The 13,536-nt window shown below is 40.8% G+C and overlaps 1 protein-coding gene across 6 annotated transcripts in view; it reads left to right on the top strand.

Annotated features, from left to right (window-relative positions):
- The window catches only part of PARS2 (prolyl-tRNA synthetase 2, mitochondrial), a 49,693-nt gene extending 36,589 nt beyond the window's left edge, over positions 1 to 13,104 (top strand). Inside the window, exons 1-3 of one of the 6 annotated variants that reach the window (XM_058177006.1) lie at positions 5,555 to 5,569; positions 8,048 to 8,178; positions 9,809 to 13,104. In XM_058177006.1, the coding sequence (XP_058032989.1) occupies positions 9,831 to 11,264 (1,434 nt within the window). In that variant the 5' untranslated portion in view covers positions 5,555 to 5,569; positions 8,048 to 8,178; positions 9,809 to 9,830 and the 3' untranslated portion in view covers positions 11,265 to 13,104. Of the gene's footprint in view, positions 1 to 5,469; positions 5,768 to 6,816; positions 6,839 to 8,047; positions 8,179 to 9,808 lie in introns of those variants that run through there. The other 5 variants (XM_058177003.1, XM_058177004.1, XM_058177005.1 and 2 more) reach the window with 5 other exon arrangements.
- The last annotated feature ends 432 nt before the right edge of the window (positions 13,105 to 13,536 follow it).

Below are 13,536 nucleotides of genomic sequence, written 5' to 3' on the forward strand. Positions count from 1 at the left end.
GGTGTGTCCTATTTGGGTGGGGGCTTGGTTGTGCTCAGATTAGTCTGAGTTGCAGGGGGATTTGAGCTGGTGAGCTGCATTGCTGTTGTTTGGCTTCGTGTTTGTGGTCGTGCTACATCTTCATAGTGGGTGTCTCTCTGCTGTATGTATGGATTGGAGGGGTTTGAAATGGCTAATGTTGCAGCTGCGGTCTGGCTTCTGGTCCTTGGTCGTGCTTCCTGATCAGTGTGGGTTTGGGTCTGCTTTCTGGGTGGATGTGTGGTGGTGACATCCTGTGTGGACCTCGTGAGTGTGGGTCTGGTGTCATTCCTCATGTTAAGGACTCGTTTGTCAATAAGGGCGGGTTTCCAAATGGCTGGTAGGCGGGAGGTATCATCTCGTTTGTTCATGCTGTGTGGGCGTTTTTCTATCTCGATGGCTTCTCTGATTATTATAACAATGCAGTAATTACAGCAATGCAGCTCACCAGCTCACCAGCTCAAATCCCCCTGCAACTCAGACTAATCTGAGCACAACCAAGCCCCCACCCAAACAGGACACACCCCCAGCCAATCAGAGCACAAAAAAACCCCCATCCAACCAGAGCACAGCCAAGCTCCCACCCAATCAGTTCAAACCCCCACTAGCAGTTAAAAAGGAAGAAACAGCTGCAATCACACATTGCTCCCAGAAGCACGAAGCTGAAGCCTGAAGATGACGAATGAGACTTGATGAAACATCAAGACACTTCCAATTTTATGCGGGAGAAAACCCGAATAACCAAAGACCTACATACTATATATATATATATATATATATATATATATATATATATATATATATATACTATATGCCAGCCTGTTGCTTGCTGCCATAAAAAGGGGGGAGGGAACAGGGGGAAGATTACATTGCAGCTTTGCAACTGCTGTTATTTTCAAAGCCGAATCCGTTGCCTCTGGTATGCAGTTGCCTAGCTACAACGGGCTGTATACTGTGTTTGAAGTTGAGGTGTTTGCACGTTTTCCCTCACAGGTTGCTTGAAACTGTTTGCTTTCAGTTTGTTCCTAGTAAAAGTACTTTTCTCTAAATCTATGGAGCCAATGATTTTTCTTTCCTAGGAAATGAACAGAGGCAGCAGTGACAGATTTCCATGAGGATAATTTAAGATTATATATTTAATGCAGACTATATATCACCTTTTCTCTCATCAATGAGCAAACATGTGGAAAACTCTTAAAAATATCACCGGCTATGGCAAACCTCCTTCCCAGGCTGAAGGTAATCAACAACTGGCAGATGACCTGAATGAGTTTTACTGCAGGTTTGAAAGGAAACTACAGCCACCTATCTCCACAACCCCCATCTCAGACACACCAACAACAGCCAAGACTCCTAAAACTGACCCCATTTCATTGGGTTCACAATCCCTAGTGGTCACAGAAAAGGAAGCGCAGGACCTATTTCACAGACAAAAGCCAGGAAAAGCTCCAGGCCCAGAAAAGATAACTCCTTCTTGCTTAAAAGTCTGTGCTGACCAATTGGCCCCCATCTTCACCCATATTTTCAATAAATCACTAGAGATGTGCTATGTTCCTTCTTGCTTCAAATGCTCTACCATCATCCCAGTGCCGAAGAAGCCCACTATCAAGGAACTGAATGACTACAAACCAGTTGCTTTAACATCTGTAGTCATGAAAACCTTTGAAAGGCTAGTGCTTTCCTAGTTGAAAACCATCACGGATCCTCTGTTAGACCCCTTGCAATTTGCATACCGAGCAAATAGATCAACAGATGATGCTGTTAACATGGCTCTGCACTACATCCTACAACATCTTGAGTCTCCAAAGACCTATGCAAGGGTCCTTTTTGTAGACTTTAGTTCAGCATTCAATACCATCATTCCAGACATTCTTCTAACTAAGCTAAACCAGCCATAGGTACCGGAACAGACTTGTAAGTGGATCACAAGCTTCCTAACAAACAGGAAGCAGCAGGTGAAGCTAAGCAAGATCACATCAAATACCTGTACAATTAGCACAGGGCCCCCACAAGGCTGTGTGCTTTCCCCACTTCTTTTCTCTCTGTATACCAATGACTGCATCTCCAACGATCCTTCTGTTAAGCTACTGAAGTTCGCAGATGACACAACAGTGATTGGTCTCATTCGAGACAATGACGAATCCGCATATAGACGAGAGGTCGAACGACTAGCCTTGTGGTGCAACCAAAACAATCTGGAACTGAACACACTCAAAACCGTAGAAATGGTGGTAGACTTTAGGAGAAACCCTTCCATACTTCCACCTCTCACAATACTAGACAACACAGTATCAACAGTCGAAACCTTTAAATTTCTAGGTTCTATCATATCGCAAGATCTAAAATGGACAGCTAACATCAAAAACATCATCAAAAAAGGACAACAAAGAATGTTCTTTCTGCGCCAACTTAGTAAGCTCAAACTGCTCAAGGAGCTGCTGATTCAGTTCTACAGAGGAATTATTGAGTCTGTCATTTGCACCTCTATAACTGTCTGGTTCGGTTCTGCAACCCAACAAGACAGACACAGACTTCAGAGGATAATTAGAACTGCAGAAAAAATAATTGCTACCAACCTGCCTTCCATTGAGGACCTGTATACTGCACGAATCAAGAAGAGGGCCGTGAAAATATTTACAGTTCCCTCACATCCTGGACATAAACTGTTTCAACTCCTACCCTCAAAACGACGCTATAGAGCACTGCACACCAGAACAACTAGACACAAGAACAGTTTTTCCCCGAAGACCATCACTCTGCTAAACAAATAATTCCCTCAACACTGTCAAACTATTTACTAAATCTGCACTACTATTAATCTTCTCATCGTTCCCATCACCAATCTCCTTCCACTTATGATTGTATGACTGTAACTTTGTTGCTGGCAATCCTTATGATTTATATTGATATATTGACCATCAATTGTGTTGTAAATGTTGTACCTTGATGAACGTATCTTTTCTTTTATGTACACTGAGAGCATATGCACCAAGACAAATTCCTTGTGTGTCCAATCACACTTGGCCAATAAAATTCTATTCTATTCTATTCTATTCTATTCTATTCTAACCATTGCTAAGACATAAACACCTTTTACAGAATACACTGGGTGGGCTTGTATTGTTTGCTAATAAAAACCAAGCAACCATATTACTGCTTACTGTTATATCAGAACTCTAGTATTTGTCCCACTGCAGAATTAATAGAGGCACAGATTTTATTCCACTTACACTGTTTAAACAAAATTGCCTAGAAGAAAACAGCCTAAGATAGAAAAACAAGAAGGAAATATACCAGTCCCATATTACTTAACTTTATGGTATTTAATTGCTGCAGGCTTCTGCAGCTGGGAAAAAAAATCTCTAAAATATTTATCTAACCTTGTTGATCAGGTTGTAAAAACTGAATATTGTGCAAGGAATAGTAAAGCAGGATTTGCAGGAAAATTAATAACCTATAGGATAAGTATCAGTTTTCTATGTAATAGTTTAAAAGTTTAACTGATAAAGTCCTTGATAACCTTGATAAAATTAGAGGTAAAGACTCACTCAAGTTGTGCTCAGCCTCTACTGGCTATCTAAAAATCTGCACAAGTTCATATAGAAGTGGATGGATGGATGGACAGACAGACAATACGGATATAGTTTGTCACTGTCTGTCTGTCTGCCTGCCTGCCTGCCTGCCTGCCTATCATCCAAAAAAGACCCTGTCTTATATTTCTTTGAACCCTGAAATAAGCGCTTGGCCTTATTGCCATGCGCTCAAAAGCCCGATTGGGCTTATTATCAGGGGATGTCTTATTTTGGGGAAAACAGGGTATCTATCTATCTGTCTATCCATCCATCCATCTATCTATAACTGGGGTGTCAAACTCGCATTGTCATGATGTCATGTGACGCATCGAGAGTTTTCTCTATTTTGCTAAACCGGTCTGTGTGTGGCCAGTGCTTGATGCATCCAGTCCATGGGCTACAAGTGTTACAGCCCTGATCTATATTATCTTTCTTTCTTTTTCTTTCTTTCTTTCTTTCTTTCTTTCTTTCTTTCTTTCTTTCTTTCTTTTTTCTTTCTTTCTTTCTCTCTCTTTTTTTCTTTCTATCTATCTATCATCTACCTATCATCTACCTATCTCTATATCATTTATATCTATCTATTTTTATATCATTTATATCTAAGAGCCGCAGTGGCCCAGTGGTTAGAATGCAGTACTGTAAGCTACTTCTGCTGACTGCCAGCTGCCTGCAATTTGGCAGTTTGAATCCCACCAGGCTCAAAGTTGACTCAGCCTTCCATCCTTCTGAGGTGGGTAAAATGAAGACCCAGATTGTTGGGGGCAATATGCTGACTCTGTAAACCGCTTAGAGAGGGCTGTAAAAACACTGTGAAGCGGTATATAAGTCTAAGCGTTATTGCTATCTATGTATCTATCTATTTAGCTAGCTATCCTTGGTCTAATGTATAGCTCTGCGATCTTCCAGTGGTCTTCCATTCTGCAACAACTGAAGCTTCCAAACACTGTTCAAGGGCAGCCCCTTATAAAGCACATTGCAATAGTTCAATATGGTGGTGAAAAGGGCATAAGTGACTGTGAGCAGAACTCCCCAATCCAGATCAATTGGCACCTAAAACAAAGCTGTGCAAACACCCTCCTAGCCAAGACTGCCACCTGTTCATTGAGCAGGAGTTGTGAATCTAAGGCAGGAATGTCAAACTGGTTAGCCCATGGGCCAAATGCATCACACGCAGGCAACATCCACCCCAGCTCCATGGATGGGGAAAGCATCACGAAACATCATGTGATGTCAATATGACGCGGCAAGTTTGACACCCATCATCTAAGGCAGGGGTCTCCAACCTTGGCAACTTTAAGACTTGTGGAGTTCAACTCCCAGAATTCCTCAGCTTTGCTGGCGCAGGAATTCTGGAAGTTTAAGTCCACAAGTCTTAAAGTTGTCAAGGTTGGAGACGCCTGATCTAGACTGCATCGTTGCGCAGCGATCCAGTTCAGTCCCGATGTAGACTGGATGCACACTAGCAACACAGAAGCAAATTCCATGCTGCAATACTTTTCTGCTGATTTATAGACGAAGACTGGTCCTTCAATCATAGTTGTTAAAATTAAAGAACATTGCAATATTTGCAACCCAACAGGCACGAAAACAAAGCCTCTTATAACCCTGAAACGTGGGCGTGGGTATATATAACAGAATGTCGTGCTTATATCCAATGCTCTGACCAGGCATATGTCTCAAGTAAGATTAAAAAACCTGGCCAACTTGTGCGTGCGCTTCCCGTCAAAATGTTTAAAAAAAAAAAAAAGCTTTGCACTGCCTCCTTATGTGCCACATGACGGAATTTGGACCAGAAGCATTTGCCATAGTCCTCAAAGAATATTTGACGCGGGGAAAAGCGTCGCCGACTTTACTATGCGAGCCCGGAAGCGTTCCGAAATGAAAAGGAAACTGTGTGTACGCATGCGTAGTTGCAATCGAATTGCTCGCAGGTCTTGCCCAATTACTGGAAGGTCGCGCTCGGCATTTGAATGGCATCGGTGAGTTTTGCAACGAGGAAAGCGATCGTAGCCACGGTGCCGTAAGTGAACGCAAGATGGAAGCGGGATAGAATAGAATTTAGAATAGATCTTTTTTTATTTATTGGCCAAGTGTGATTGGACACACAAGGAATTTGTCTTGGTGCATACGCTCCCAGTGTACATAAAAGAAAAGATACGTTCATTAAGAATTCTAAGGTACAACACTTAATGATAGCCATAGGGTACAAATAAGCAATCAGGAAATGGATTGTTCTCGGGCTGTTCCTGACGAGTTTGCTCACGAGGGACTGTTGTCTTGTAGACACCGAGCTTTATATCTGCAGTTGGAGCAGCGGTGCAGTTTATGTAACAGATAACAGAATAACACAGTTGGAAGGGATCTTGTAGGTCATCTAGCCCGCCCCCCGCCCCCAAGCAAGGAGATCCTACACCATTTCTGGCAGATGACAGTCCAGTTTCTTCTTGAAAGCTTCCAGTGGTGAAGCTCCCACAACTTCTGAAGGCGAGCTGTTCCATGATTCATTGTCATTCATTAGTTCTCACTGTCAGAAAATTTCTCCTTATTTCTAGGTTGAATCTCTTGAAATATATGATCTTTGCCTATTGCGTGCTGTATGACTTATTTTCCAGAATTTCTTCCTTTGGAGGCTTGTTGCTGATGATCTTCACAAAAACATCAAGAAGCATTTATTTTAACAAAGTACGCATTGGAATAACCTCCTCTACCTGTCCCCATACTTTTCCAGAAAACTGGAAAATGGTTGGGAATGGCTATAATAAAGCAGAGATAGAAGACTTGCATTATTCCAGATATAGCTGAACTAAAGTTCTCATTAGCCATCCCCACTGGCCATGCGAGCCGTGAGTTACAATTGGTCAAGACTGTGCAGTGTTTCATATTCAGTATCCCAAAAGTATCCCAGTATCCCAAAAGTGCTTGGAATACATAGGAACATCAATGCAATGCCTGCTGTGCGTCTTTAAACGTGCCCTATCTTTTCCCTTGGATCTTGCCACAGCACAGGATTGTTCCTGAGATAAAATGTAACTGCTTTAAAAAAGTTACAGACAGGGGTTACATCCATGGTCTCATTATCCCAAGCACTTTGGGGGCATTGAATCTGAAGCACCGTCCATCCTATTCCGCAAATCTATCTATCATATTTTATTTATTTATTTATTTATTTATTCGAATTTTTATACCGCTCTATCTCCTGAAGGACTCAGGGCGGTTCACAGCCAGATAAAAACATGCAAATAATACAGGTAAAAACAACAATTAAAAAACTTATTAATTAGGCCGAATTAAAAATATCACTAGAATAAAATAATATAAAACTCCATTAAAAACTAAATTTAAAAACTAAAACCCTAGGCTAGCCCTGCGCAAATAAATAGATGTGTCTTAAGCTCGTGGCGGGAGGTTCGGAGGTCAGGAAGTTGACGAAGCCCTGGGGGAAGCTTGTTCCAGAGGGTGGGAGCCCCCACAGAGAAAGCCCTTCCTCTGGGTGTCGCCAGTCGGCACTGCCTGGCGGATGGCACCCTAAGGAGTCCCTCTCTGTGAGAGCGTATCTATCTATCTATCTATCTATCTATCTATCTATCTATCTATCTATCTATCTATCTATCTATCTAAATGTGGTGCAGTGGTTAGAAGGCTAATTCTGCTGACTGCCAGCTGCCTGCAATTTGGCAGTTCAAATCTCACCAGACTCAAGTTGACTCAGCTTTCTGAGGTTAGTAAAATGAGGACCCAGATTGTTGGGGGCAATATGCTGACTCTGTAAACCGCTTAGAGTGGGCTGTAAAGCACTGTGAAGCGGTATAAAAGTCTAAGTGCTCTTGCTAAGATGCCAATCTCATTCAGAAAAATAACTAAAGTAATGGTATGGCTGAATAGAGAGCCTTTATTTCCCATTTGCATTCTTTACAGTTGATTGATTCGTTATATTCCATCAAATCACAGACCAATGTTTCCCAACTTCAGCAACTTTAACATGTGTGGACTAGGGGTGGGTTTCCCTTACCTTTGCTACCGGTTTGCTCGCGCATGCTTCACTTGCATGCGCAGATCATATTTGATGATGTCCAGCCAGGTGGGTGGGGCCTCACGCCACTGCTACCAGATCGCCCAAATCGGGGCGAACCGGTAGCAACCCACCACTGGTGTGAACATACCTGATGGGGAACTCTGGAAATTGAAGTGCTCTTATTTTATATTTGAGGAGGTTGAAAGACACTACTGTAGACCTTCTCCAGGATATCTGTCACCAGTTGACTCTTCAAGTCTTCCAAAAGTGTATTTTATGATCACCACTGTCATCAGGTCCTTCCACATTGCTACTGCTTGTTCTCATCTTTCCTTCTACCTTTTCCACCACTTTGCCCATCTTTGCCTCGAGTTAGAATTCTGAATTGTTGTACACAATTACCTCATCATTAATAACGCTTATTTGCTTCCTTGTCATACTGTAGGATAACACTGTAAACAGAATAATGAGTGGTATTAAATAACTCATTGTTTCTTTCTGCATCAAAATGAAGCAAGATCTAATGTTACAAGACATTTGTGCACTGAAACAACTATATCTATACAAAGTAGTATGGTAATGAAAACTTAGTCAACTTTTACATTGAATGGAGTAATGTTTAAATAGAAGTTAGGATGTTTAATATTAAATGTAATTTATTTATTTGGGTGCTTACTAAGGAAAGGGTAGCTTGTTTTAGCAGAATAGAAGAAATAAAAATAAAGCAATAGTGAAAGAGAAAGGAAAGGATAAAAGGAAGCAATATATCAAGCCAGAAATATATGGATTGCACAGATACATTTTTTAGTACAGTTCTGATAAAGGGTTGCCATATTTTATTATGCCCTTCATTAAATAACCTATGTTTGTTCTAGTTGCAAGTGCTATCAATCCACTGAATAATTTGGGCCATTAATGTGTCTTTCCAATGTTAAAGGATTCTTGGCAATGAGAAAGACATACATAACCCCTGTCTGTTGTCTAATTTCCATGTAATAGGTATGCAATTAAAAAAATGGATATTCCAAACTATTAAAACTTTACTCAAAATCAAATTAATGTATGTAATTTCTTGGATCCTTTTGAAGTTATTTTTTTCTGCTCACTTCAGCAGCTGCAAAGCTAGCTGATTCCTGCATTATATTTCCTTGTAATTGTTACACAATTTATAACATAAAAGTGTGTTTTGAGAGATCTGGGGTTTTTTTTTTGTCTGTTGCTCAATTGGCATTCAGGATGGATCCAGTTAAAGCTACATTTTTTAAAGTCCAAACTATTATTTAGCTAAATACTATAATCAGAAGTTGTTGTAACGATTTTTATCATAAAATACAAAAGGAAAATTCCACTCTCTTTACCCACTTTCTCTCTCTCTTTCATTTCCCTGAAAGGATTTAGAAAAGAAAAATGTTTAGGATTTTTTTTTCCCGTTTACCTAAGAAGTAGGATTAATGATATACTTGGGTTTCTTTCCATTTTTCCTATTCTGACACCAATTGATAGGTTGGTTCGGGGGGGTGTCTAGAGATAATATATATTTATAAAGATAAAAGTTCCCCTCGCACATATGTGCTAGTCGTTTCCGACTCTAGAGCAGGTGCTCATCTCTGTTTCAAAGCTGAAGAGCTAGTGCTGCCTGAAAACGTCTCCGTGGTCATGTGGCCTGCATGACTAAACGCCAAATGTGCACAGAAGGCTGTTACCTTCCCAGCAAAAGTGGTCCCTATTTTTCTACTTGCATTTTTTACATGCTTTTGAACTGCTAAGTGGCAGAAGCTGGGACAAGTAATGGGAGCTCACCCCATTACACGGCAGTAGGGATTCGAACTGCTGAACTGCCAACCTTTCAATCGACAAGCTTAGTATTTTAGCCACTGAGCCACCGTGTCCCCTTTTTATAAATTTATAGTTATAAATATATTTAAATTCCTGTGATGTGTATTTTATTTATTGTACATGTATTTAGAAGGTGGTAGGACACCTTTTAATGGTTCTTTGAAACAGTCTCTGCAAACAAGCTTTTCAAGTTTTTTTTCTAGAAACACCTTATTTTCATAGCATTTTACAAACTCATCCAGAATATTTCTTATTTACTTGTCAATCAATGCAGTATGAATTGTTTTGTCATATAATGGCATAGAGCATAGTGTAGTTTATAAGCTTAATTATGTGAAATTAGTTTTTGTTACTTCCTCTTTTCCTGCAGATTTGGAACTGAAGCTTCCTCTATGAATGTTAAAATGAATCTTAAAATGGATCAACTTTTTAAAACAGGAAAAATAGTACTGCCTTGTTTGGCTAATTGGGTCGTGTGCTGTCAAAGGCAGAGTTACAGATCTTATTGCAATTTTCATAAAAAACAAAAGTTTTTCCCACAAATGAACCTGCGGGATGACACAGAAGCATTCCAGGAGAGCAGATCTGGAGAACCTATGTGTAAAAGCCAAACATTGATGTTACAAACTGGATTGATTTGTCCTGCCAATCCCGGATGCTATTACTACATGCCTTATACTGTCCGAGCGATGGAGAAACTTATCAAAGTTTTAGACCAAGAAATGCAAGCCATAGGTGGCCAAAAAGTGAACATGCCCACGTTGTGTTCAGGAAAGCTCTGGAAAGCCAGTGGGAGATGGGAACTGATGGGCAAAGAGCTTCTGCGAGTGACTGACAGGCATAGTCAAGAATATTGTTTAGGGCCTACCCATGAAGAGGCCATCACAGACCTAGTAGCTTCTCAAGGCTCTTTGTCTTACAAACAGCTTCCTCTTTTGTTGTATCAGGTGACAAGGAAGTTTCGAGATGAGCCGAGACCTCGTTTTGGGTTACTTCGTGGCCGAGAGTTCTATATGAAGGATATGTATAGCTTTGATGTCTCTGAGGAGGCCGCCCTCCAGACCTATTCCCTGGTGTGCAGAGCTTACTGCAACATATTCAGCCGGTTGGGGCTTCAGTTTCTGAAAGTCCAAGGAGCAACAGGAAGCATCGGAGGGACATTGTCTCATGAATTCCAGCTACCTTCTGATGTCGGTGAGGACCGACTGGCGATGTGTACCAACTGTGACTTTTCAGCCAATCTAGAGATAGTAAAGTCAGATGAGATGCGTTGCCCCATTTGCAAAGGAGAACTGGTTGAGAAGAAAGGGATTGAAGTGGGCCACACATTCTTCTTGGGAACTAAATATTCTTCCGTTTTTAAAGCCACTGTCCAAACTGCTGACAATGTGCCCGTTCTAGCTGAAATGGGATGTTATGGGTTGGGTGTCACCCGCATCCTTGCGGCCTCCATTGAGTTGCTTTCAACAGAGAATACCATTCGTTGGCCAAACCTCATAGCACCCTATCAGGTTTGCCTTATCCCTCCCAAAAGTGGCAGTAAGGCACACAAAACAACAGAACTCATAGAGGATTTACACAGGTGTGTTGCTGAAACCATACCACAACTTAAAGAAGAACTTGTGCTGGATGACCGGACTCAGTTCACCATTGGAAAAAGGTTAAAAGACGCTGACAAACTTGGCTATCCTTTTGTTATAGTATGTGGGAAGGCGGCTTTAGATGACCCTCCTCTCTTTGAAGTATGCAACCAAAACACGAGTGAAACCCTATTCCTTACCAAAGAGGCCACAATTGACTTGCTACGTAAAGTCCGCATTCCCTGAAGACTGGATTGGGGGTGGCGGTGGTTCTAAAATATTAAAACGTCATATCAAAACATAACAATAATTTGAGTATATTGGATTTTTTATTGTTTTAATTTCTAGTTTGTAACCCAAACTTCACAATGAAGCAGAATGATGATTTTTCTCTTTCTAAAGCTTTGTATGTGTCACCCTTACTACGGTAGATAGGCTAATAGGAAACAGATAAGATAATTGTACTTTATTGGAGGGTTACAGGAACAGAATCCTGCAAGTCTGGGTACTTCTCCCCACATCCCCTTTATAGCCCCAAAACTAGGGAGGGTCTCTTCTGAGCCTCTTGCCCAGCCTACATTCCTACTATGAGCTAAGCTGCGTTATAATTTACTTATTTTATATCCCGCGTTCATTATTTTTAGAAATAACTTAAGGCAGTGAACATATCCAATACACTTTCCTCCTCCTATTTTCATCCGTGCGAGGTGGATAGGCTGAGAGTGACTGGCCCAAGGTCACCCAGCTTTCATGACCAAGGCAGCATTTGAACTCAAAGCTCCTGCTTTCTAGCCTGGTGCCTTAACCATTAGACCAAACTGGCTCTCTTTTAAGCTAGGTCTACATTTTAGGTACAGAAACAGCAGCCACAGGTTTTTCCTACACTGAGTGAACTACTCCCTATAAAAAGGGCTTCCATAGCATTCCTAAGTATGTTTTTAAAAAAAAACAAGCTGCTCCCTTCCTTCAATGAGGGTAGATTACCTGCTTGTGTGTGTTACCACAATGTTTTGAGTTCCATTTTTATTGTGGGAATATTTTAAACCAGTGTTTCTCAGCAAGTTTAAGAAGTGTAGATCTGAACACCTTATGATAGTTGGGGAATTCTCACATTTCTTAAGATTGCTGAAATCGAGAGAGACTGATTTAAAATATCAATAGGCACATCTGTGGAGTACAAGTCCCTAAAAGTCTTCTATCATTCAAGCTGCATATCTGATCAAACTTTTTTTATGAAAGTTTTTGCCTTGTATTTTTTATCATAAGGTTCAGCCTGCTTTAAAATCTACCTTAGGCTGACTTCATCCAGCAACGGCATTGTTTTTGATACAGAAAAGCAACTCCTGGCTTCCTTCAAAATAAACTGGTAGATGACACATGACATTACAGGTAGTTAAAATGAGGGGGGAGAGCCTCCAAATATATCCGGAACTGGCCATTCTTTTCGGTCCACTTTGATTTAGCTTGCTTCCCCTTTCTCTTCCTTCTCATATGACCTATGGACTTCAACTCCTAGAATTGGCTAACTCAGGAATTCTGGGAGTTGAAGTCCACAGGTTGTAAAGTTGCCATAGTGGCCCCACCCCTGTCATATAGAAAACAGGAAATATCTAATTATTCCATAATTCCAAACTAGCCATTTCTAGAAAATTAGTCTGGAGGTCAAGAGAAATTAGTCTGGTCTCTCTATGGCATAAGGTCATCTTTATTCTAGAGCATCCGAAGTCAAGATGCTCAGTCATCCAGGTTGTGGTTGTCTCAAAGGTGCTTTTTTAAAAGGCAACTGGACTTTCTTTGAAAGATAGCCCAGCTGCCTCTTGAAAAAGCATCTTGGACAACCTATTCTAGAACCTGCCCATAAAGTTGCAGTCTTAAATATGCACCTTTCAAAATGCCACCAAATTCATTAGGCCTATTTTCCAAAACATACCCTTAGATTTAACACAAAATTAAGTTGCAGGTGCTCTTTAGTGTGTTCATACTATATATTAAGTTCAGTTTTCTTGAGATTGGGTCTTTTTGTGGCTCAGGCTAATGTGCAAATCCAGACCCTTTCAGTGAGCTGATAATTCAATGTATTCTAGGAATTCAGACAATAAACTTACTAATAGAGCTAAACGTGTTGTGTATAATATATGATAAGTGTTTCTGGGGAGAGAGAAAAAAATCTCCCTTGAGTTAAATTCATGGACATACCAATGGTGTCTTCTGGGCAAAAAAAAGGACATTTGGCATTGTCATTTCCTATGATTTTTAAATTTTAATTTCACCTACAGTCCTGAGGTTTTCTGCTAGTGGCTCATCCTAGCACTAGCCAAAGTGATCCTGCTTTAGCTTTATGAACTTAGCTAAGGTCGCGGCTGCCACCTTGCTGTGGAGCAAAGTGAGAGCAGTCACGCTGAAAAAAAAAAAAACCGCTCAGCCTTGAACAGACTCAGGATTTTAAACTTTCAAGAGTTTACCCAATGAGACGCTGGCATAGAGTTGTTATCTATGACCGCCAGCAGTTCGGCACTTC

The sequence above is a fragment of the Ahaetulla prasina genome, chromosome 3 (genome assembly GCF_028640845.1).
Source record: "Ahaetulla prasina isolate Xishuangbanna chromosome 3, ASM2864084v1, whole genome shotgun sequence".
Lineage (NCBI taxonomy): Eukaryota > Metazoa > Chordata > Lepidosauria > Squamata > Colubridae > Ahaetulla > Ahaetulla prasina.